Source organism: Geospiza fortis, unplaced genomic scaffold, assembly GCF_000277835.1.
Source record: "Geospiza fortis unplaced genomic scaffold, GeoFor_1.0 scaffold1, whole genome shotgun sequence".
Taxonomy (NCBI): Eukaryota; Metazoa; Chordata; class Aves; order Passeriformes; family Thraupidae; genus Geospiza; species Geospiza fortis.
In genome coordinates this window covers 6,142,775-6,167,418 of record NW_005054320.1, presented here as the reverse complement: position 1 = coordinate 6,167,418, position 24,644 = coordinate 6,142,775, and the positions used below count along the sequence as shown (strand labels likewise).

The following is a 24,644-nucleotide window of genomic DNA, read 5'->3' as shown; positions in this document are numbered from 1 at the left end:
TCTTATGGCCTGGGAATGCAGCCATCATTAAACCCCACTACACCAAGGTATATAATTAACAATACATTGTTCCACCTCCACTTCCCAGTGGTGAGCAGCGCTTGTACTCACTGAAACCTTCCTGGTGAGCTCCTCTCTGCACTCAGCCTTCCATGGCACAGGGACAGAAATCCCCCCTCATCTTCAGCCACACATTCTGGAGCCTTCCTTCTGACCTGGGGACCCAAACAAGCATTTTGAGGACACCCATGCAAGATTTTGTGCAGGTTGTATCAGTGAGTGATCAAGGCATCTCTCGGGATGCTGCTGTAAGTCTTTGGCCGCAGGAGAGCTGCAGCTCTTTGCTTGCATGCCCCATAATCTGGAGATAGTCAAGCACTGCAGCAAGTGAAATAAAACACAGACTGACCTCCTCAGGCAGAAAGCAATTTGAGAAGGAGCACCTCATTTAGTCCACCTGGGAATTGCTGAAGGATGTATTCAGGAAATTTCAAGATTGTCCCTGGCAACAACAAAAGCCCAGGTTATTCAGTCCTGTGGCTGTACAGTGTCAGCCATGGCCCCAGCTCCTCTGGTCACCTCTCACAGCTCAAATGCACTGGGAGCACTCCCTCATAACCATCAGCTTCTCAGTCCTGCCAGGTGAGGGAAATGTTTCCAAGATTTCATTTAATACCTGTATTTAATCCATTAGTTCTCCCTGCAGACCTCCTGAAGGCTGGGCTGTGATTAAGGAGGAGATAAGTGCCCTGTTTATTGCTCTCCTGATACTTCTTCACTTTCCTCTACACTTTCACAGTTTTCATCCTACAGTCATGCAGTGCCTTGGAAATGTGCATGGGAACCCTCTGCTCTGTCCCCTTGGGATGGGTTGGGAGAGTTCACCCACACTCCAGCAATACAGCTCCTGCTCTCCTGTGAGGCCCTCTGAGATTCTGTGATTTTATGGAGTTACAGCCCTTGGTGTGAGCAAAAGTTATCAGCAAAATGGACTGAGAGTCATCTGCAACCACTTTTTCTCCTTGACTCCTTGCCATTAAGCTGCAAGCTTGAGTATCATTTGTTTTGTTATCTCAGTTTAAAGGGAAAATTCATTATTGTTCATATTTTTCCTTTTCAAAATAGAAGAGGAAGGCAGCAGGAAGTGACCAGGCCAGGAAGGAAGGAGAGTAACCATCTCCAGTAGACCACGTTCTACGTTGAGTTCTTTCTGGTAATATGCTCCATGAATCCTGCAGCATGGCCATGACTCCTGTAGAAACCAGAGAGGACAAGGATGAGTATTGAATCACAGCAGCTCTCTCTGTGCTTCTGCAGCTGTCACTGGTCTCACTGCACACTTGGCTTCTTCTAGTGCTAAAAAGTGCTGGATTTCCTGTGCAGATCAATCCATTGGCAGCTGTGAGGTCAGAATGGTTCCCATTTCTGCTTCACTGGTACATCCCCAGGTGCCAAAGGGTCTTGCATATGGGACAGAGAAAGGTTCTGGTTTACTGCCCCTTTCTACTCAACAAAGATAAATAATCCCTCAGTAATGCACATTTTATTTCCTTCCCAACACAGGCTTCCAGTCTTGATGCTCTTTTTATTACTGACTTAGGCATAAAGCAGTTTTTATGTTCACTGCAGACTTGGAGTGCCCTACACACTTTCTGCAAATAGGGAGCCGTTCAACTCCTGCTCACTGGCTTTGACCACCTGAACAAATGCACTGCTGCCCACAATATTCATCTGCCTTGTCTTCCATGTTTCCAATGGCTTGACTCACACCTTTCCTGGGGCAGATACCATCAGCATGTGCATTAGCAATGCCTCAAGGAGGTCTTTAGTTTGTGGCAGCACCTGCATGCACCAAAAAGGTGCTCAAGCCTGCTGCATGAGAAGCAAGAACTGCAAAGAATTAAAGAAAAACAAACCCAACACTGGAAGACCTGAAAATCTGGCATTTTGACATATGTTCAGCTGTAAGAACCCATGTCTGCTGTCTGTGGACATCAGCACTTTCAGTGCACACTTCAGACAGCTGCAATGATGTGACTGTCTAGTTAACAAAAACTCCAGTTGTCATTTGCTGCTCTTGGCAGTAGCTTCTACCTAAACCACACAGAAGTCCTTATCTGTTAACATTCCCAAAGGGGGACATGTCTGAGGAGGGCTGGGCAGCCCCCTACAGGCCTTTATGTTTGTTTCTCACACAGAGACATAAGAACACAAATTCTGGTGAAATATTTGAGGAAAAAGATATTTTCTAATATCACAACTGAGCTCAGTTTCACAACTAATTGCTGTGAGGTATTTTTGCACCAAACCTTTCAGCATGGCAAAAGGAGTCAGATCATTCAAACAGACCTGCAAGCTCCTGCCGAAGTTGGTTGCTAGCTTGGGACCTTCCTGATGCCTTTATATAACTTCCAAGAGGTTGGCACACTTGGAAAATATTACCCTTCCTAATGGGCTCAGAGGCAAGGGAATACACCAGGGTAAATGCACCATAAGCCAAGTCCTTCTTCATCACATTGTATTTTTCTATGCTTGGATACAGCACCCATGTGGCCTGGGAGAGTATGCCAGAGTGAAATTTCTCTCATGATGCACCATTTTCTTAAGGCCCAATTTCCCTCTAACTCCATTTCCCTCTACTCTTCTGTGTTGTACTGGGAATAGTTTTCATCTCCTGATATCACCAGAAGGGCTGAGAGATGCTGAAAGCATACATCTTCTGGGAAGAAAGGACTGTGTGGCAAGGGAAGAATAATTGTGGTGACAGGGTGGGGAGAGCAGATATGTCTCTCTACCAAGATTTTACAGCCTCATTTACTTTAAAATTTTTTTCTTGTTAGAAGCAGCAGGGAAACATGAGAAATTCAGAAACTCAAAATATTCCCAAGGAACAAAAAGGGTTAAAAAAAAAAATCAAACCCACTCCTACCAAATCACATCTAGTTCAAGCAGCAAAGAATGTGTGACCAGCCTGGGGCTGATGCCTGTTTCCTATACACTGCAGGAATTTCAGGGGCCTGAGCTCAGCCAGAGCTCACTTCTGGAGAAAACATAAACCTGCCATTCATTAACCTCTCTGCTGGGTGTGGTACAGGCTGAGGCAGGCATGGCCAGGACCTGCATGGTGCACCTGGAATGAGAGCCACATGTCCCAGGAGTGGACATGGCATGAGCTGCTTGGTGGAGGTGGTTGTAAAGGGCTTGAAGCTTAACTTTAAATTGACATCTGTGTGTGACTGCAGACAGATTGAATTTATGACAGCCCATCAGCACTGACTGATGGGAGAACAACAACCAGCACCTTTGTAAAGGGCAGGTATTGATAATCCAACCAAAATGACCCGAGGAATCGTTGCCTCATGTGGGCTAGGGCTGGTTCAGACACTACAACCTAAAGCACACCCAGGTCAGCCAGTCACAAACATTACTGGTGTCTGACAGACTTGCTCCCCCACAATGCATGTCATGAGAAAATAGCAAAAGCAGGAACTGTGCTATCGGAGCATGGCAAATTTGAAATTGGCTCAGGCAGACTTCCATTGTCAGAAGTGCAGAAAATAAATGCTTAAGACTAGGAGGATCTCTTTACCAGGAGGAACTGAGCCAGGCTTCTCAGCTTTGTGCACAATTTTAGCTCACTGCAAAATTACCACTGCTCACCCTCCTTCTTCCAGTGAGTAACGGGATGGCAGAGGCTGGCAATACAGATTCCAGGTGAAAAATAAGCACAAGCAGTATGTCAGGGCTTTAATCACATCTCTATGAGATGTGATTTTTCCTCCCTGCCAGATGTACCTTTTTTTGTACACAGACATTAATGCTCGTGGAACAGCACTTGATCAGCCTTCATTTCCTGGCTGGATCCCTGCCCGTTTCTCTGGCTGAGCAGCCCAAGGTTTCCTCCTGCTGCCTGGCCAGCCCTGGGTGGCTGTGACAGCCGGGGCCAAGCGCACACACTGCAGTGGAGCTGCTGCCCATGCGGCCCATGCTGCTGCTCAGCCTCCTCTCTGTCACCCCTGCCTCCTTCATTAGCATCACGCCGTTCAAAGGCATGGAAATTCAATTATATTTAGGTCACAAACATATTTTAAGCAAAAATACCTATTCTGTTGAAAGCATCTTCTTCAGAAACTGTCTGCTGCTTCAGGGTGGTTGCACTAATACTCACTGTCCTTAATGTTTTTTAATGAGATACCAGGTGCTTCCAAAGTCTGATTTTTGTTTGAATACAAATTAGATTCATTCTCTCTCTTTCTCTCTCTCAATCTAAATGCTGGTAAATAAGAAACTGCTTTCTGGCAGTTCATTTAGGTATCCCGAACAGGAAAAAGCACAGATTTCCCTGGATATCTATGAAAGAGAGATAAAACAGCTCTGCCACAGGGACAGGACTATAGTCCTGAACAGTCTGGTGCTGCTGGTGCTTTGCTCTCTGCTTGCCAGCAGGCAGGCAGGCAGGCAGGCAGGCAGCTTTCCAAGAGCACCAGCACTCAGACATTGCTCCCCATGCTTTGGGCTGCCATTTCTCTTAGCAGTGGCCTCTCCATGACTCTCTGTGGATTCACATCTTAACCGGATTCAAGCACCTGGCTACACCTCCTATCAAGGCTGTACAAGTGATGATCTCCTTGGACTTTGTAAATATTGATCATTATTCTGGAAGCAGCTCAGCAGAGAGAAGCTGCTCTTCAGCCCCAGCTCCTCTGCTGCTGGAGGAGACTTGTCTCACAGTCAATACACTTCAAACTGGAGCATATTGTGATGCTTAGGGATCCTTGGCTGTCCATGCTTAGATCAATATTCCCAAGCCTCCTGTTAACAAGCCTGGGGCATGGTCATCAAGCCCAAGGCTTCCACTGGGATAAAGCAGTATCAATCCTGGACAGCCCAGAGCAATAACCTGGAGCACTGTGTGACACGTCCTTGCTCCAAAGGACAGGTCCCAAAGCCTCCCTTGTTTCTGCTGACACACACCAGAGGAACAGGGCTGCTGCTGCTTTGCCCCCACAGCCCGCCCCTGGACTGCCTGCTGGCTCACCTGCTGCTGACATGTCCTTCCACCTGCTCATAACCTTTCTGTTTCCATGAAGGCTCTGTCTTGCATTTGATTCCTGAGACAATTTTCTCTCTCCTCCTAGGGAGGCTCAGTGGGACACAGAGACCCAAACACAGCAGGCTGCTTCCCCTGCCAGGCCTTCTTAAACTTCACAGCAGATCCTGGCGCTGCAGGCATCACTGAGGCACAGCTCCCCAGATGTCTCAGGAAGGAGGTGATGCTATTTTTCTGCCCTCTAGGATTCCTCCAGGGGATCTTTAAATCCCTTGACTCTCACAGAGCAAGCCTGTTTAATCTAAGTCTGAAGGAGGCAACAGCACAGGAAGAGTTGGATGAAGGAAGCCAATTTTTGGAAGCTTAGTAGAAAATATTGTAATGCTTCTGTTCTTTGGGGTTGACAGTGCACATTCCCTCCATCAACAACTTAGCTCACCTGCTCTGGCCTGCTCTGCACTGGGCCAGGGAACACAACTCCACTGCAGTTTTCTTGACCTGCAGTGGTAGCAGGAACAGAGGCAGCTCTCATCCAGCTGGGAGAGGCACCTCTGACCATTGGGAAGAGGAGCACAAGAAGCCTGAGAAATGCAGCTCCCTTTCCAGAGAGAGCTCCAGTGCCCTGCCCTCATCTACATCCACAGAACCACAGAATACTCTGAGTTGGAAGGGACCCACAAGCATCATCCAAGTCCAGCTCCTGGCCCTGCACAGGACACTCCAAGGATCACACATATGCCTGACAGTGTTGTCCAAACACTTCTTGAACTCTCAGGTATCACTCATCAGATAAAATGCACTTTAGGCTGGAAGCAGATGCAGAAACTGGTTTGAATGGAGTTAGACAGAACACCCACCCGGGAAGGCTTGACAGTGTTATTGGGTTAGCTTTAATGCAGCACATGTGGTCCAGCAGGCAGGGGAAATGGCTGGGCCTCCCTCAGAATTGATGGCTTTATCCCTTGCATTAGCACCAACCTGCTGGCAGTGCCTGGCTTTGCTTGCAGAAGCTGTTTTTCCATCCTGCCATGCCTGCAGAGCTCTGTTCAGCTGCAGGAAGAGGGCACTATCAACTGTTCATTCAAGCCAGGCTTGTCATGACAGGTTGTCCTTCAGGAGCCCGAACTGTCTGGAACAGAGCAGAGCAGCCATCCTTTCTAATGCCAGGAACTGTTGGAGAGGGCAATGATGGCATCTGCTCATGCACCTTTGACTTTCCAGTCCTCCCAAAGGCTGCATGTGGTGGATGAGAGATGGAAGGCAAACCCCACAACCGCTGCTCCGATTTCGCCATGTGCAGGACGTGCCTTGCTGAATGACAAAACTTCAACCTCTGCACAAACCACAATTAAATGTGTTTATTAAGAAAACCACTACTTTATAGATTTTTATGCTGGGTAGTTCTTCACTTCATCTTTACTAAACCTACAGCTTGATTTTGCAAACTGAAAACTCAGTATACGGCCCTGGTGAGTTCAGAGCACAAGCAGTTTTCTGTATTCAGGATTAGTTCTTAGTTTCTGCTTTTGGCTCCTTGTAAATCTACCTGCTTTTCTCCAGTGATAATATTGAATTCAGTCAGATTAAATCTAGACAGAATGGGTACAGCACGTTTTTTTTTCTGCTAGGTGATCACTGAATCTGACTTATCAGCTCTGTGACTTGATATCTAGAAGCTTGATACAAGATCTTGGAAGCCTGTCTATACAAGAACACCATTTTAACCAGCAGCACCATGTCTGCAAGCCCTCCACCATCAGCCTACGCTTCCCTTGAGGAAGGAGGAAAGAAATGGAAGTGCTGATCAAAAGCAGCCTCTGTTTTTTACACAGCACTGATGCAATGAAACATCCATCCTGGAAGTGCAGGAGGTTCCAGGAGGCATTCAAGGAACCTCTGCTAAGGAGAAACAATGTGCAGTGGGATTTCAAATGGTCCTCTCAAAGGAGACCTCAAATTGTTATTTTTTTCCTTGAATCCAATAAATCAAAATGATAAGTAAACAATATTCCCAACTAGGCACAAGATAAACTGAAACATGACAAAGGGGAGAAGTTTCTGTTTATTTATTCCTCTTTAAAATGACTTAAAAGAAAATTCAAAACACTATTTAAAAAAGAGGGGGATTCAGAGTATTGAGAAGCTGAAAATCAAACCACAAAGGAGGCATTACAAGGTTAGCAGAACATAGAAAGCATAGTTAGTATAAAACAGATTTACAGTCTCAATGAGCAGCAAATTTGTACCGCCCATATAAGTGGAACAGCACATAATGCTGCCCCTACTCTCTGGAACACAGAACTCTTTTATAATTTTGTTTTATTGTAGGACTGTGTAGGAAAACACAACAATTTTAAAAAGCAACATTTTCAATCGAAAGAGAAAAACATTAAAAACATTATATTGCTCTATAGGCACTGATAAATGTCTTTGTGTGGTAAAAGAGTGTGCCAAGCAGAATTCAAAACTGTACAATTTCTTTTAAAATCATATAGCCCTGGTGAGATTGCAAATAAAATTTAGTTATGCTACTTCTCTGGCACAGCCTGACAGCAGCTCTGCCCACTGTGAACTGTCTGCATGTCTTCATGGACAGGGCTAGGCAGAAGCAACAGGCAGCAGTACTGGAAAATGAAGGTTTCTCCTGGCAAGTCAGAGCACTGGCAGCTCAGATCCATGGAGGGTATTTGTTACACTGACAAGAAGTGACTGACTGCATGTGCTTGCCAAGGCTTTCGCTCGGCTTGTTTCAAGTTACACCTGACCTTGAGGTGCTGAGTCCCAGCAGGGAGCGAATGGGAGCAAGAAAAGGTTGCTGCCTACAGGCCTGCTTACAAAGAGCCACTCTGGTGGCCAGTGGCTGCTGGCAGAGGGTCAGCTACAAGCCCTGTCCGAGCTTGCCATCAGCAGACAAATACTTCCCTCTCCTCTCCCGTCACTGAGCACAGGCAGATGTATGTTACATACGCCCTCCTCTGCAGAGTGCTCTGCTTAGACTACGGAGCCCTTATGTCCCCTGAGAGCAGGGATGAGGACTTCACTGGGATCTGCAACAAAAATCAACTTAAAGCCATTGGGAGAAAGAGCTGCTAGGGCCTTGGAGAAGGTTACAGCAGTGCCTATGCAGGGCACCCTGAAGCAAGCATCCTCACTTCTGAGACTTGTCCTCCCCTATGTGTTTTGGCACATGCAGCTGTGCTGCTGCCCCGCTCTGGTGAGCAGGATGCCTGAGATTAGCAGTGCTGAGCTGCAGTGACCCTGCCTGTGCACAGGGGAGGGAAGATGCGCTCCACTCTTCTGTTCTGCTAAAGAGTCTCTGCCTTAAAAAGTCACCTTTTAAAAAATGCCCCGGCAGGGACAGTTAATCGAACATGTCCTCGAACATGCGCTGCCCCATGGCTATGTAAACCTCCTTTTCCTCTGGTGTCATCTGTGCCACCAGCTCGGGGCGCTGGCTCACTTGGCTGTAGGAATGCGGGCGCCCAGCCACTGTGACAGTGGGGTCTTCTGCCACCACCTCGAACTCTTCATCCTCCTCCTCCTCCTCCAGCCCGTACGTTGCGGTGGCCGTGGCGGCAGGGCGGGGAGGGGACTCCTCCTCTGACTCGCTGGTCTCGCTCTCGGAGTCACTGGCGTTGCCGCCCGAGAGAGGAGCGGCACCGCTGACCGTGACGGTGGAAGCAGAAGGCGTCTTCTTCTCGTGGATGAGCAGGGCACGCATCACCTCCTCATTGTCGTCCAGGGCTGCCCGGCTCTCCTCACGCTCCTGGAATGCATCCAGATCCCGGCCCCCTGCAAAGGGACACGAGGGAATGAGCATTTCCTCACAGAGATCGGTGTGATGGCCCTGAAAGCTTTCTTAACCTCCGTTAATTACTGCCACTGAGCTCAGTTGACAAAGTCACATCCTTTCTCTATGTGTAGAGAACTCCTCCTCTCCCTTCAAAGACAGAGACAGTTATGAATCATAATGGCAGAGCAAATACTGACATTTCCTAGGAGGCCTAGAGTCACTGTGGCTCCCAGCTGGAAGCTTTGACCAGGAGCACATTGCAAGTGAAGACAACAAATGCATGATGGGCAGGCACCTGGAAAAGACTTCCCCAGGGAGATTTCAAACTCAGGCTCTACAGTGGAGCAGAAAGCAAAGCAATATAAAATACAGACTTAAAATACAGACCCCAAGCCCAGGCCCTGTCCTGCTGAGCTCCCTGCCTATAAGGATTAATACAGAGAAGAAACTGATTCAGGCAGACAAAGAGTATGTGGAAATCCTGTGTTATGAAACAACACTTAGAGCAGCCCTGCCTGGTGAGCTCAGAGGTGCACCATACCAGGCAGAAAGGGGAAAAGCTCCTTACAGGAAGATGGTGCTGGCATGGAGCAGATGCAGCTGACAGCCTGCAGCCCAGCTGTGCAGCACAGCACTAACCAGTGCCTGCTCTCCAAGTGAAACACAGCCCACACAGTCCCTGTAGCTCCCTACCTGCACCTCTTATTTGGAGGGGACTGCAGTGTCCCAGCTGACACACCTGGCCTGTGCTCCTCTTTCAGAAAACTTGTCTGAATAACAGCTGAGAGGGCTCAATATGGCTCTGGTAGGCAGAATGTCTACAGTTCATGGATTCTGAAGGTAAAATTCTGCTCAAAAAGTAGCATTCCACAGAAAACCTCTCCTAATCCCACCTTTGGTGAGAGGGCTATGAGTCCACCTAGCACCAGAAGAACTACAGGGAGTATTAGAAAAAAAGAAACAAACCAAACCTAAAAACCACCACAAAACAAAAACACAGAACAAGAAATTAAATATGGAGAAAAAAAAAAGGCTTAAAAAGTAGGACAGGCTCCCTGTGGCAAATTTTCTGTCTTACACCAAAAGATGCTGCCTATGAACAATTGCTGGAGCTGAGGTGTTGGCATTCTGCCTTCACACAGGCAGCCACTTGCCCACTCCTCCAAGACACAGACCCTCATGGTTTCAGCACCACATCCAGGCAGGCAGCTCCCAAATCTTTTCCTTCCCCAGTTAGAAATGTGCTGGTTACATTTTTCACGTTGAGATTAAAAAATAATGTGAAGGAAGTAAGTTCCAGGGCAGTTTGTGGTCACTCCTTTCCTGTGGTAAAATAAAGGCCCAGAGAACCATATCTAATTTCACCAGAATTCTGTTTTCATTATAAACAAAGTTGTAGTAATGGGTGATGGCTACAACTACTAATACTAGAGGCTCTGCCAAATTCCTGAAAGAAAGGAAGAATAAAGGCATCGTGTTGGCAGTCATGTGCTCAGCTCACTGCTTGTGACTGTGGAGTAGAAGAGGCTGTAGGAGAGCATTTCTGTGAAATAATATCATAGCTCATCACACTGAGAGCTGTGAAATGACAACAGCCAGAGTTAGCTCCATAAAGGCTGACTTTGTGGCTCAGAGAGGCTGTCTCTTGCTTGCAAGAACTGTTTCTGCCAGATCCAAGCAGCGACTCTTTTCTGTCAATGGTCCCAAGTTTCTGTCCTTCCTGTTTATGCGCTGCAGAAGCAATTTCAGACTATTTTCACAAGCTCCCTCTTTGATCTCTGTAGCTGAGGAGGTTAAGCAGTGATGCCACTATCCTGTAAGGAGATACTCCACCTCCATGTCCCTTAGCGACTTCTTGAGAAACATTTATGCTGTGTACATCAAAAGCTGTCTCAAGGAGCTGATTTAAAACTACAGGTGAATTGAATGTCTAGCAGAAAAATGGGGTGAGAACTCACCATGGCTGGTGAGTAACAACAACATCTGCTACAGACTGCAGGAGCAGGTTGTTCAATCATCTCACTTTGCTTAATCTATTTGAAAAATGTTTTGGGATCCATAATACACTTGAAAGGCATTACATGTGAATAAGTTCTTTAGGTATCTTGTGACAATTACATCACATCTATTTTCTTCATTTCCGCTACACCTAAGTACTCCACTCCACTCCTGAACATGGCACGAATTCCAGGGTCACATACTCAGACATATGACTCTCTTCTGCCATATCTTCTTCCTAGGGCACCAACAGTTTCAGTTCATAATCCTAACATTATTTTATCTATTGACTCACTCCTGTAAAAATCATAAAAGGCGTCCATTTCCAATTTTTGCATGGAATCTTAAACAGCACACATACCAAAGTAGAATGTTTCTACTAATGGTTATAAGACTTTGACCATTGGTCTGTAGATAACCTGACCCCAAGATGAATGAAAATAAAAGCAGAGATAATGAGAAACAAACAGAAGGGAATAAAGACTCACCTGTCATGGTGACAGACCTTCCTACTGTACTTCCAGAAGCTGTATTTCTGAGTATTCTTCATACATAACAAGTTTTGAGAAACAATTATCAAGAAGGCTGGGATCATATAAACAGTGCTGGTAGATTTAGTAGACTTCAAGGTCACTGAACATTAATAAATGTTATTTTTCAGCAGTGACCTCTTAGGGAGACAGCTTTCTAGATGAAACTGAAAGACCTTAATCTAGAAGCAATAAGCTCTCAAAGTGGAAGACATAACAATTAACATTTTAGAAGCCCCCACAAAATTTCATGGACAGCTCAGCTTTACTGACCTAGATGTCAATCCTGGATCTAAGGAATTTTTCCATCTGCCTACACACAGGTGCTTCGCACAGCAGAGGGGAGCAGACACTCCAGTGTTGGGAGCAGCAGCTGTACACAAACACCAGAAGATGGTTTTGCCAGCACTGTAAAGGCCTTGTATAAACCCAGCAGTACCTCTGTGAATTTCTTACCATCTTTGATTTCATCAGGGTCATAAGCTCCCTGCACCGTGCTCTCCCGCAGCCAAATGGGTCTCTCTCTGGCTGGCTTTCCTTCAGCTGCAGACCGGCTCAGATCCTCCTGGTCCTCCATGCTGATGACGACGTTCTGGGTGTACAAGTCCTCGTATGATGGTCCCTTTGTGGTCCATGCTTCCCGATGGTGTCCCCCTGCAAGGCCAGCTGCTGCTCCTGAACCAGCACCGGCCGCACGCTCCTTGCTACATGGAAGTTAAAGAGAGAAAAACAGCTCTCAGAACAAGCCCCTCCTTAGACAAAAATACTTCAAGGATGATTAGTTATCCCTCATGATCTGCACTGAGAACTTTCCTTCTCAGTTCTAACATGTGCTGCCAGGAATTTCTGTGCCAGCTTGCTGGTTTGGGAAACTTGTGGATCTCTACTGGGAAACCCTACACAGGGCCATGGTCACATCCACCACAGACACTGAAAAGAAGAGGCAGCACTAGAGATGCAAATGCACTTAGGTTTAAACAAACATAACACCCCAGAATTCCCTGAAACAAAAGCCACAGCAGCAAAACACAGTCAAACAGTAGTCTGGTATTTGGAAAAGCCTCTTTTTGGCCTTCACACAGCAGCCAAATACTGCATTAAAAAAGCACTGAGGTCTAACCAAGGTAGATAGTAGGCCCAGGGACTCAGCATGCTCAGAGCCGTGAACTGTTATTAATCACAGGACTCCTGAAGAAGTTAACTCACCATGAAAAACACAATTTAAACCTTTGCTTGAATTGGGAGCGACAATGCACTTGAGAAGTCACCTCTCCTGTGTTACACAGGAGATCCGTACTATCCACAGAGGCAGCCTTGGGAGGACTGGGGAGCCCAGGCAGAGAAGAAAGAAGACAAAGCACCTTCAAACCAGAGAACTAGGGCTGGACAAAAGGCTCTGTGTGCTGATAGAGCGCAGGAGGAGACAGAAGAACTGTCTTCACTGTGGACCCATGTGAAGTCAAAGCCCAGCCCTCTGCTCTCCATGCATTTCCTGGCAGGGCTCCTTCTTAGCTCAGGAGACTGATGGAGAAAAAAATTCCTGCTTGGATCTGATCAAAACAGGGTATCAGGTGAAATATTTTCTGCACACTGATGATGGCAATGAGCCTAAAATACACCCCGGCTTGTGCTGCTACATATGCAGAGTGGGGAAAGCCAAATATGACTCTTCCTCTACTTCAGAATGAGATTTCATCTTTTCAGAGAAACAAATCCACTGCAGATCATATAATTTCAGTCATCCAATTGCCAGGGGTAACTACAGCTTTTCATGAGGAACAGCCCTGCCTTGACTCCTTCTCTTGTCCAGATTAAATCCATCAGGAATACTCCAGGATGCCAGCTGAGCTGACAGTTGTTATCAATGAGCATGGTTCAGTTGCTGCTGTCTACCCAATGACCTTTTCTCCAACCAAGAAGCTTAAAATAAAGTTGCACTTGGAGAAGACCTGACTAATTTGTCGGTTTTTTTAGTTCAGTAAAGACATTACCACTTTTTGATGAGCTAATTCTGCTGGATTTTTAGGGGTAAACAGTGAGGGGAAATGACACAGGTAGGTGAACATTGCTCTTCCCCAAATAAAAAATATTGGTGTGTTCAGCCACAGTGTTGATTGAGAGCTACTCACAGGCTCACAGTAGTGGAATGGCTGGGATCTGTTAACAAAATACTTCACAGCATCCTTGTTAGCATGTCTCGTGTCCTTAGCAATCCTGCAGAGCCAGCTCTGCTAGGAGAGCTTCACAGCAGCCTTGAATTTTGGGGCAGAAGGCTCATGCGCATGCATTGCTTATGTAACCTAAGGAACCACACAGAGACCTTCTCCCCAGCGTGTTATTTCAAGTGTTGGTACCTTTCAGCTCTCCAAGACAGGCGTGTGTTCTGTGAAAAGCACCACTCTGCTTCCCACACAATAGAAATCTCTATCTAGCGTTTCCCTGACAATTTTATGTAATCCACTTCACTCACAGGATGCACAATGCAGCTCTCCCCACAGCTCTCCCTCCCCATGACTACAGCGTGACACTAAACCCTCAGTAGTGCCAGGAACTACCTAATAATACTTTTGCACAGAAGCCTCTGGGAATGTGCCTGAAATTGACTTTTTTCCTACACAGAACCATTTAGCAGCAAAACACTTATTCCATGACGTCAGGAACGTTTCAAAAATTAAAGTAACACTTCTAAGAGACACCTACAGTACTAATTACTTCATGTGATCTACTGCCATGTCCTACACTGAGCTGGAGCCATCCAGAAACTTTCTGTCTGATTTTGGACCCCAGTGAGCTTTACAAGTGTGCCTCAATTGATGCCACTGTTGATAGGTGTGAGCACCACCCTGAGACTACCTGAGCAGGGGAACACTTCATTCTGCAAGAAGAGAACTTACTGTGGAGCAACCTGTTCCAGAGTACAGCATTAGACACCATGGACCAGGCACCAACAAAAAGTCAGGTGTGGGAGCTGCCGTACAGGCAGCACAGAGCAGATGAAGGGATCTCTTAAATCTCTCTTTCTCTCTTAGATCCACAAACTACTTTTTCCCCACCTTGCTCCAGACTTCACATGGCCACCCTGCAGGCAGGAACTGTGGCAGCTCAGTGGCCCAGATGTGGCTACATTTAGTCTGTTTTATTCACCTCGATGGAAATCCCTTAATAAGTGGTTTTGCTGTCTTTAAAGGCAACATAAATAGCCCCTGACACAGCTGAGGTATGGCCCACAGAAACCACACTGTGCAGTGGGCAAACAACTTGAAATTTTCATCTCAATCCTGCCCAGACTATTTAGAAAGGTCTTGGATAATGGGGATAACTCTCTTTTTTTGCCACATTTGAGATAAAACAAAACACATTTTCATTGTGCTGCTCTTAAGAGTTTCAACTTCACAACAGACAACCCATGGTTCTTGACAGCATGACTATAGAAAATTAATTCTGTGAAGATTTTTTGTTAATTGAAATCATGCTATTTTGACACAAGGAAATAGAAGGGTTATTAAAATCCATAATTTTTCAAAAACTACAGAGAAGGGCTTAAGTAAAACAGGTTTATTTTGAAACCTGTGGGGCTAATTCATGCTCTCCCACGATTAAGAAAATTAACAGCCTCTTAGGAAAGCATAAATGAAGATCTACCCAGTTTCCCAGGGCAGGTGAATGACAGTTCTGCAGTGCCAGTGGGGCCACTTAGAGCTGTAACTCTCCTGAAAACACGTGGAGTTGCCCAAGTTACTGAGAAGAGAAGATGCAGGCATTTTGTGACCTTTTTGGTTTGTTTCACAATCATCAAATGTCAGTTTTGTCAATGATTTTAGACTCTCAAGACTCCATAAAAACAGAGAGGATAAATAATCCAGGGTTTGGCACTTTAAAAAAATCTCACAGCAGTGCTTTAATGGAATTAACTGCTTTGAATTAATAAGAGTTAATAAATAATTAAATCACTGTATGTGCTGAAGCAAGTTGTGTTCAAGTAAGCATTTAAAAAGCTGCCTATTTATTTTGTCATTCCTTGCACAGAGTAATTAATCATTTACAATGTTTTTTAAGTATTTAAGAGTCAAGTAAGTGGGTGCTGCGATTTAATTGTGGGACTGCACCAGGCCTCTGCTGTGATAATTTCCTTCCACAAAGAGGGAAGACTAAAAAATTACTCTCTTTTTGGTAGGGTTATCCCAGTTCTACTACTTAAACTAGTGAAAAGGGATTTTAAAGCAAAGTCTAGTGATTCAGCTTGGGTATAAAGGCTTCAAAGAATTCCCCATATCACCAGACACATTGAGTGACCTTGGAAAAATCTTTTCTGCTCTTGATACTGCTTCTGTTTTTCTATCAGAATGATGAGGAAAAATAGCTACCTTCTTGGCTAGAAAAAGACTATGAATAGACAAAGAATTTTTATTATATTAATTAGAAGCTGTCTAGCATGAATATATGAGGAACATTCATTCTCAAGGTTAGCCTGAGAGAAAAAAAGAGTACCTTGCTTGCTCTCCTATTAACTAAAGCCAAGCACCCCAAGGCACTGTGGGAATGCTTCCCCCCATGGTACAGCTCTTTTCCCCCGTGTGTATAATTAATTTTTTTTTAAATACAGAGAAGTGCATCACATTTCACCACAGCTGACAAAACTGACAGCTCCCCACATCTTTTTGCATTATTTAAACATCATCTGTTTTTGTAAAGCTAGGAATGTTCTGAAAGAAAGTGTCATTTCCCATGAATAAGAACATTTTAAGGAGTTTTTCACTCCAACATGGTCTTCCTGAAAAGAAGAGGTGTGTAATAAGTTGGACAAAATGAGATGAAAAAAACTGCTCATTAAAAGTAATGTCTTCAAACTAGAATGCTGTTATATGAGGATTTGAAATACAAGGTGTGGATTGCAGATAGTTTCATTTCAAAAGCTGGGTAGAAGCAAAAGGAACAGATGACAGATAAGTATTTGAGAGATAGAAGACAGCATAGGTGGCACCTTCAGAGCTTTATCAAGCAGCTGCATTTTTTAACTACTGGGCCAAGGGCTTAGTGTGCATACCAGCTGCAGCATGGCAAGCAGCAGGCAATTCAAGCATCCCACCTCATAGAAAAATACATGCAGAGGGCTGACCAACAGAACAGTCATTTGCCTTGTTTAGTAGAAAATGGTTACAGCCCTCTGTCTCCTTGTAAACCACACATCCCTGGGGCAATCTGTCAGTTGTTTGCATAGTACAAGTAAGTGCTGCACAAGGTTTGGGAAAGCCCCACAGAGCACAGCAGAGCAGAGCAGAGTAACACTCTACAAGGAAGCAGTGCAGTGAGGAAAGAGCAAGCGCGCTCCCACCTCTGCTTCAGGGCAGGAATCTCTGTGGGTTCTGGCTCCAGGATTTCATAGGCTAAGTTAACATCTTCTGTCTCCCGAAGCAGCGCGTAGATGGGCTCAATCTGCTCGTTGAATCTCGCCACCAGTGTCCTTGCATCCTTCTTGGGCATGGCCGACTCATCCTCCTCCACTTCAGTCTCGCAGAACGTACAGCGGAAAGTTCCTAAAACGAGAGAAGGTGCTCAGTGTTGGAAGGAAAGCAGCAGGCCTGGCTCCTCATGCTGCCTTCCCAACTGCAGTGCCTTGCTGTTCCCTTAGCTGGATGCTAAGGAGCTTTTCTGCCCCAAAAATCCTTCCCACGCACGGTGTACCTGGTTATTATTCAAGCAGACAACAAAGGAAGTATTTTGATACCAGCCAGGGATACCCAGCTGGGTACAGTTTCTCACTCTGAAAAGCCCAGATGGGCTGCAATACCTCTACTGAGACATCTCCTAATCTCCCTCCCTCCTTGCTACACATTTTAAATGTCAGCTATGACTGGGCTGTGATAAAAAGCTACATAGCATCCTCTAAGGAGTTCAAATATCTTCTGTTTCAGGTGCCTGCGCCACTATCTCCCGGGCCACACCAATAGGCTGATTTCACAATAAAACTGTGCAGTTTTACACTGCATCAACTAGCCTGCAGGAACTGCTAATCTAACCCTTGTCACTTTGCAGCTACTGCAAAAAAGAGATGGCTTCTCCTTCTGTTTCAGGGCCAAACCAGGCAAAAAAGTCATTACTGCAGAGCAGACAATGCAAAAACCTATCCCACCCAACTCCCATATTAGTTTCTTAAAATTACAAATGGTAAGATAAGAATCATGTGAATAGCAGTTAAAAATAAGTTTGTTTTGCAGACCTCGTCAGGATCTATAAAAACAGGTCAGACTGAAATGGCTACATGGCAAAGCAGCTACAAAAAACCCACTGAACTCCTGCAGAGCAGCTTTTGGGTTTCATCACTCCATCTGTGAGCAGGACCCTTGGGGCCCTACATGCACAGTGGGACCTTTCCATCTGGTCTGCTAGGAGGGAGCAGAACACTGTGATGGCTTTGTCTTGCAAGTGCTGGACTGAGAACATACCCCTGCCACCTCAGAACATGACATCCAGAGTGATGCTCACAGGCTTCTTGATTTCGCTTGCCCCTGGGTGATATTTTTTATTTATCCATTCTGTGACACCCACGCACATCTAGCCTCACCTCTCAATACCCCGATGAAGAAATTACTACATCTTTATACCAATAAGAAGCCTGAGGATATGTACTGCCATAGAAATGATAATCTTATGTATAAAAACCAGAATTAGAATCAGTATTGAAGTCTGCTATGTCACCAATGCTATGGACAAACACAGTCAAAAGAACAGGGTTTGCCCAGGGCACATGGGCATGATGTAATGACACAGGCTGGCAAGCCAGGGCTTCTGGTATCTTGGTTTGCTGCTTACACAGATTTGCTAGTGTTGTCACTTCATTTTTCAGCAGAACTCCTTCCCTGCCTGTAACACAGTGATAAAAACAGACCTAACTTCTTCAGTGCTGGTGGTGAGGGCTAGACAATGCTCGCACTTGTCTCAGCAAACACAAAAAGCACTGTTTGTGACAGAAGGGAGATCTGTTGCCTCTCACCAGTCTGTAGAGATGCAGTTTTGTACTCTGGCACCATCTGAAGCACCTTTTGCTCATTGTTACTTAGAAATTAATGCATGCTGTGTATGTGGCCTTCAATATGGACACATTTCCTGCAATAAATCCTCTCTTTAGAAAGTTTCTCTTATTGACATGCAAAAGCCAGAGCAGCCAAGAACAGCACTATGCAAAGTAAATACAAGTGGATAAAGTACTCTTCTCTCCTATCCAAGCATGAAACACTTTGCTTATTTTCTTCCAGGCTGTAAAAACTGTCCCTACTGATTCAAAACTGTTCATTATATAAGCTGTCAGCCCAGCAAAAACTGAACCCAACATTTGGTCTCCTTATCCGACATCTGAGGCTATTGGTGTGACATAAATTGAATCAATTAAAAATAATTAGCACATCTCAGTTCCCTTAATGGACCACGGGAACAAGCACAGGTTAATGAAGAACACTCCCCTGTTTTTACACACCCCCCAAGTCCTGTTACATGTTCCTGAGACAGCTCAGACTTTTCACACTTCCATCTGTGAACCCCATGAGTATCTGCAAAAGATTAAGGTCATAGGGAGAATGGTTCCAATTCAGAGTACCAAAAAATCAGAAAGTAAATACAGCTCTAATGAAACAGAACTCCTAAAGCTATCATGGATTTGCTGCAACTTCCACCCCTCAGGGTTCATAATAAGCAAAAAAATTTAATAGATGAATTATGTAAAGAATTTCATCCATTAATATGCTGGTTTTTTTCAAGGTGATGCAGCATTTCACAAGAGGCATATGTGATTAGAGAACTGGGAAGCTGCTTTGCCATGACAGATGGCATTTACAAGTTGCAAACCTCTTTTGTTAGTTTTTAAGAGGTCAGAAAATGTCACCAAAGCTTTTATGACATGGCACATCACATCAGCAGTGACACACGTTCCTTTCAGATATGAATTGCATGTGACAAACATGAAGTGGAAGCCGTCCAAAGGCTGAAAACGGCAGTGTTTCCACTCCAACGATGTATTTTTTCCTTCAGCCCTTACACAACAGAGTTTTTCAATTCCAAAATGCTGCATAAACCAGGACTAACAGATATCCTGGAGCAAACAGACATGAGGCTTTTCTGCATCTTGGAAGTGCTAACAGAGAGCACATACATCTCCTTCTTTGAACACATGCTCAGGCACTCAACAGACCTCTCTGGCTGCATGTTAAAAACCAGCCATCTGAAAGAGATCTCATATGCTCCCAGACTCTGGGGGGGCAGATATGCTGGTAATCTGGCTCCCCAAGGCTTCCCAAGATTAAAGCAGCTGAAGCTCTGAAGTATGGGGCCAGAATATTTAGAGATAATTCCTAATGGCTTGATTTCACTTGAGAGAAGGAAAAGGTCAACCACCCACACACACTGAAGGCAGGATGTCCAAGTGTGCAAGCAGCATCTGCTACAGTTAACATATTTTACTGGCTATAGACTCCTGAGTCTGAGCCCAGGCCCTGCTTACGCCCTTGTCAAAGGGCTCAAGCCTCACCTCCAGCCCAACAAGGGGTCTTCCACTCTGCCCTTTGGAAGATCAAATAGTTTTCTGAGAGAGTATCTTTGCCCAAGACTCTCACTACTCTCTCAGAAAACTATTTGATTTTCAACCTCAACTTAATTCCCATTTATCTCAAACTTAATGATTGTTTTGCCAAGAACTGTACCTTGTCTCATTGGGTTTCCATCTTGCTGTTAATCCTTCAGGTGTATTTACAAACTGCTGTCTTATTCATCCCTCAGTCTTCATTTTGCAAGGCCATATACTCTCCTTTACCTTTTAAAATTGGCCACCCATTTTTTTGAGCTTGCTAACAGCCTCACTGGCCCTTTCTCCAGTTTGCTCTCATCTTTCTGCTGTCAAGATGGAAGTATAGACAAGTGTCCAGATGAGTTCTCCCAAAAGCTCAAAGGCATTAGTGCTTCTCTGATAGCCACTGAGACCTTTTAAGATCACATTGTAAGAGACCATGAAAGTGATGCCTCAATTATCACAAGACTCAGCAATATTCACAGATTTTTCTTTTCCTTTGTATCTTTCCTTCTCCTTTGCAGTTTCCAGTTGATGAACTCCATGTTAATAGCAGACATTTGCATTACATGGTAGCCGCATGACAGTGCTTCATAGTATAATCTTTCAGCTCCTTTATATTCCTCCAGCCTTCACCCTCATCCAATTTTTTTTCTTGACTGCATCACAAAACATTAAGCTAATTTATTTTCAAAATCTCCCACAATCTTCTTTTAGAAGTAGCATTATTACCATTACATGGTGAGTGAGCTGAGGCACAGATGGCATAATTTCAGAAGTATCTGCTGATTTGAGCAGTACTTGATTTGAGATGCTTTTCTAAACTTCTTTTTCAGAACAGAACGTGCAGTATCCTTACCACTCTTCTTTCAGGCTCTAGAATTGGGCATCTCCAATGAGTTAGATACAGTGGCTAACAACAGCCTCTGAAAAGCTTAAAATGACTAGTTCAACATCACACAAACTCAGATAGCCTGGAGGATAAGATCATGTTCCTGTAGCTTCTACAGCCACTTTACTCAAGTAATTCCCTGACTCTTACACTGCATTTTTCCTTTTTCTGCAGCAAGCCAGACAAAAAGTGCATTCTATAAGCATAGCTCTTCTCTCTCATTGAGCAAAGCATGTTTTGGCAGAGGGGGGAATTACATCACAGAAAAAAAAGTTACAGGATGCAGAGGCAGCTTTAGTTCGGCACTCCTTAACCCCGAGTGCTTCAGCTGATGTTAAAATGAGAGTGTAAAGACCCTGAGGAACGGACAGGAGTTTCGTAGGTCCCCACCACCAAGAAGGCAGACAAGTGCCTCCCACCATGGGACGCTGTGCCAGCAGCCATATGGTTCATCTGCAGACCTGGAGCCCTCAGTTCCTCAGGCCTCTGCCACTTGCCTCGCCAAAGGCAAGATGACATCCTGCTAGTGCTGCAGGGGAGCAGGATGCTGTGCCAGCCTGCTTCCTCCAACAAAGGGAGGATGAGAAGGAAACAATTTGGGTGCTGCTCTAGCTTCTTGAAAGAGAGGTGCTTTGTGGGAATCTGCTGTTCTACCTGCTAGCCCCACGCCTAAACTTTCCTATCCAGCTCTTCCCATCTGCTTCCCATCCCAGTTCTGGGCTTTTCCTTCACTGATGGTCCTATTCTCCTTGCTGTCCTGCTTTTTCAGCATGGGCTTCACTTACTTCTCAAACTTCTCCATTCATTCTTCTTCTCCTGGACTTCTTTTTCCAATTTCAACCTCTTCTCATTCCTGAACCTCTCTACCCCACACTCTTAGATCAACTAATTCTGCCTCTTGATTTGAGCCCTGGTCATCAAACAAATTTCCCGTTTCAAGCCAGAGAGATGGAAGATCTTTTCACAGCACTGAAAAGATTTTGTCATTTAGAACAATATTACACAGGCAAAAGAATATACATTTTTCTGGTCTCCCATTTTCTCATAAGCCCATTCTTCAATAGAGCCAAACTGGTTTTAATTAAATTTTCCTAAGCAATTTAAACATAGTCAGATGCATAGAATGGGAAAAACTCAGCGTACAGTAAGTGTCTGACAAAGTTTTGAACAGAACAAAAGTCACAGAACAATTCCTATGCCTGCCCTCCACCAACGAGCCAATCTCATGGAATGAAAATACTTAGCAACCTAAGTAGTAGACAGTGCTGTCAGTACAAATTATAATTAAATTCCTTTTATTTATCATTGATTTTTAAGATTTAGAGGATTGTTTACAGCAGCACCTAAAGGCATATCTCTGCTGAATCATTAAAAACACAAATAGTAGGCCAAGTGGCTACAACAGACCTGGATCATCAGTTACCATAACATATTCTACATTAGGCTATAAGGACACGCAACCTACTAGAAGTGGCAACCTGAGGGGTTAAATGAAAGCAAAGAGAGTTTTAATGACCTTAATGGACTGATCTGGTAACAGAGCTAATTGTTAAAACAGCTGATTGTTAAATGGATTAATCATAATGCAGATTAGACTGTGGCAGCTGTTGTCCTTTAGTGACTCCCAAACTTAAACAGACTTCTCAGCCCTCATCAAACTGTTCTCACCTTCCCAACGAGAAAGCAATCCAGTGCATCTGAGTGGGAAATGTATTCCTGCCACACAGAAAGATGAGTCTGCTGTTAATTTCATCAGGCAGCCTTCTCTGACCCCATCCCTCTTTTCTCACCGTACTGGAAACAATGAAATAGTCCCTAGTACATTCCTATTCACATGTGAATTCCAAAAATGTAGCTGCTTTAGGTAAAAACAAGATAAATCCACCAACAAAAGCTGCCTCCTGAACACCACAGCAATACACCATTCTCTCTTGCAAGTAATTCAGTGATTCTACACACGCAATAAAAGAGCCAGCTACGAGCACAGTGTGTTACATAAAATGTAATGCCACATCTCATCTTTCTGAGACAGGTTTCATGGTCCACTGGATCTTAAGCTCCAGGGGCCACTCCACAGCCCAGGGCTGATTGCAGTACTCTCTTGAAATGTGACACAGAAAGTTTAACTTCTTATATTAGTCCTGTTTGGGATAGCCCAGAACAGACCCTGTTGTCAGAACTCATGGCATGAAAACGAACACTGGGCCATGTGTAGAAAATGTCAGCATTTGGGGAAGATTCACTGACCCACTTCTGTAATAAAACATCCAGTTTTGCCATTGAAATCCAAAATGCATCAGGCTTCACCCAATTTGCTTTATAATTTCCAACTATAAAGAAGACATGGGATATTTCAATTGAGATGAGTAGCCTTGGTCAGAGACAGTGTCAGGGCAAATCCAGAACATGTGGGCGATACCTGAAAGCAGAGGACTGAAAGGTTCATGGGCAGTGCTGCCCAGAGAAGCTCAGTGCAGTGGCTGCAGTTTGGAGCTGAGCACACAGCACTCCTTGAACAGCACTGCACCCGAGCAGATGCAGACTGCTATATACAGATCCTGCCCTCAAAACTGACAGCTCTCCTAGTAACAGCCTCATGGACTACAGCATCTTCTCTATGCCCCTATTCTTTTTCTGAAGACCTAATTACCAGGTACATACAATTACTATTATGAGCAGGAGGCACATTAACAGCCAATACTATACACTGCTGGACATATCCTATTGTCAGATCCTAGACAGAAATTTGCTAAAACATCTTTTCTATCACAGTTCTGCCTCAGATGAGTGAGGAAGCATGTGGAGTGCACATTAGAAAATGTCAAGCGTGGTACTTCAGCTAAAAATGTGGCTAGGAACAAATAATGTAACTAATACTATTATCTGAAGAAAGATTTAAATGTCTTTATTAATTTTTCCACAATATCTGAATTATTAAGAAAGTTGTGTAGTCTAGTGTTTACAAATGGGATCAAGACTCCACAATGAAGTAAAAAAATCCCCTCCTTTTATGTGCCCCAAATCTTGATCCAGTTTTTCTCAAGTCTGTACATATTCTAGCATAAATCCTACTGAGTCAACAGCTAAGAGATTGATCCTTCTCAGTATCAGACCATAAGGTTTTAAGATAGGTTTCTGTGAATTAGAGAATGAGTAATGACTGTTCACCTTCCAACAGCTTGTCTTCACTGACCTGCTGTTCAATATGAAATGGGACTGTATACTGGAGACAGGAGAGTAAAATCCAGGTTCCTGGAACAGCATTCAAGTCCTCAGCCTACAGGTTTGGGAAGAAGTCATATATATTCCTACCCTCCAAATCAGCCTTTGAAAATGGGTGATTGAAAAGGGCTTATTCTATGAATTTATTAAGTGGAAAACCCAATGTTTCATCATACAATTCAACACCATTTCATAATACATGCATACCAAGATACAGCTCTGACTTTAAAGTACCTATTTTGAGCCTTAATAATGCTTCTTAAACATTTTAATATTAAACATGTTTAATATAGATTCAGAGTATTGAATTGCCCACCAGGTATTAAACAGAGAGTAAACATTTCATTTGGGATAAATGTCAATCAGTTCGCTTTCAAAAATTCTATTCTTGTAATATAGATGTAGCAGCCACCTCATTTAAGGGCACTCATGCAGTAGCACTATTTCTGATTAAGATGAGGTAATTCTGCCAGAAACGTGTTCAGAAGATTTCAAAACTGCAACTCACTAACATATGAAAAATGATCAATTTGTTTAAAAATAAAAACAAGAGGGTAACTTAAAACAACAACAAAAGAGATAAAGGCATAGTCTTCAACACACAG

The 24,644-nt window shown here is 44.3% G+C and overlaps 1 protein-coding gene across 1 annotated transcript in view; it reads right to left on the bottom strand.

The window, feature by feature from the left end:
- Window positions 1-7,094: 7,094 nt before the first annotated feature.
- The window catches only part of GTF2E1 (general transcription factor IIE subunit 1), a 49,188-nt gene continuing 31,638 nt past the window's right edge, over window positions 7,095-24,644 (bottom strand). Inside the window, exons 3-5 of the mRNA XM_005420577.2 lie at window positions 16,704-16,905; window positions 11,828-12,075; window positions 7,095-8,842 (exon numbers count right to left, since the gene is read on the bottom strand). Of these exons, the coding sequence (XP_005420634.1) occupies window positions 8,412-8,842; window positions 11,828-12,075; window positions 16,704-16,905 (881 nt within the window). The 3' untranslated portion in view covers window positions 7,095-8,411. The remainder of the gene's footprint in view (window positions 8,843-11,827; window positions 12,076-16,703; window positions 16,906-24,644) is intronic.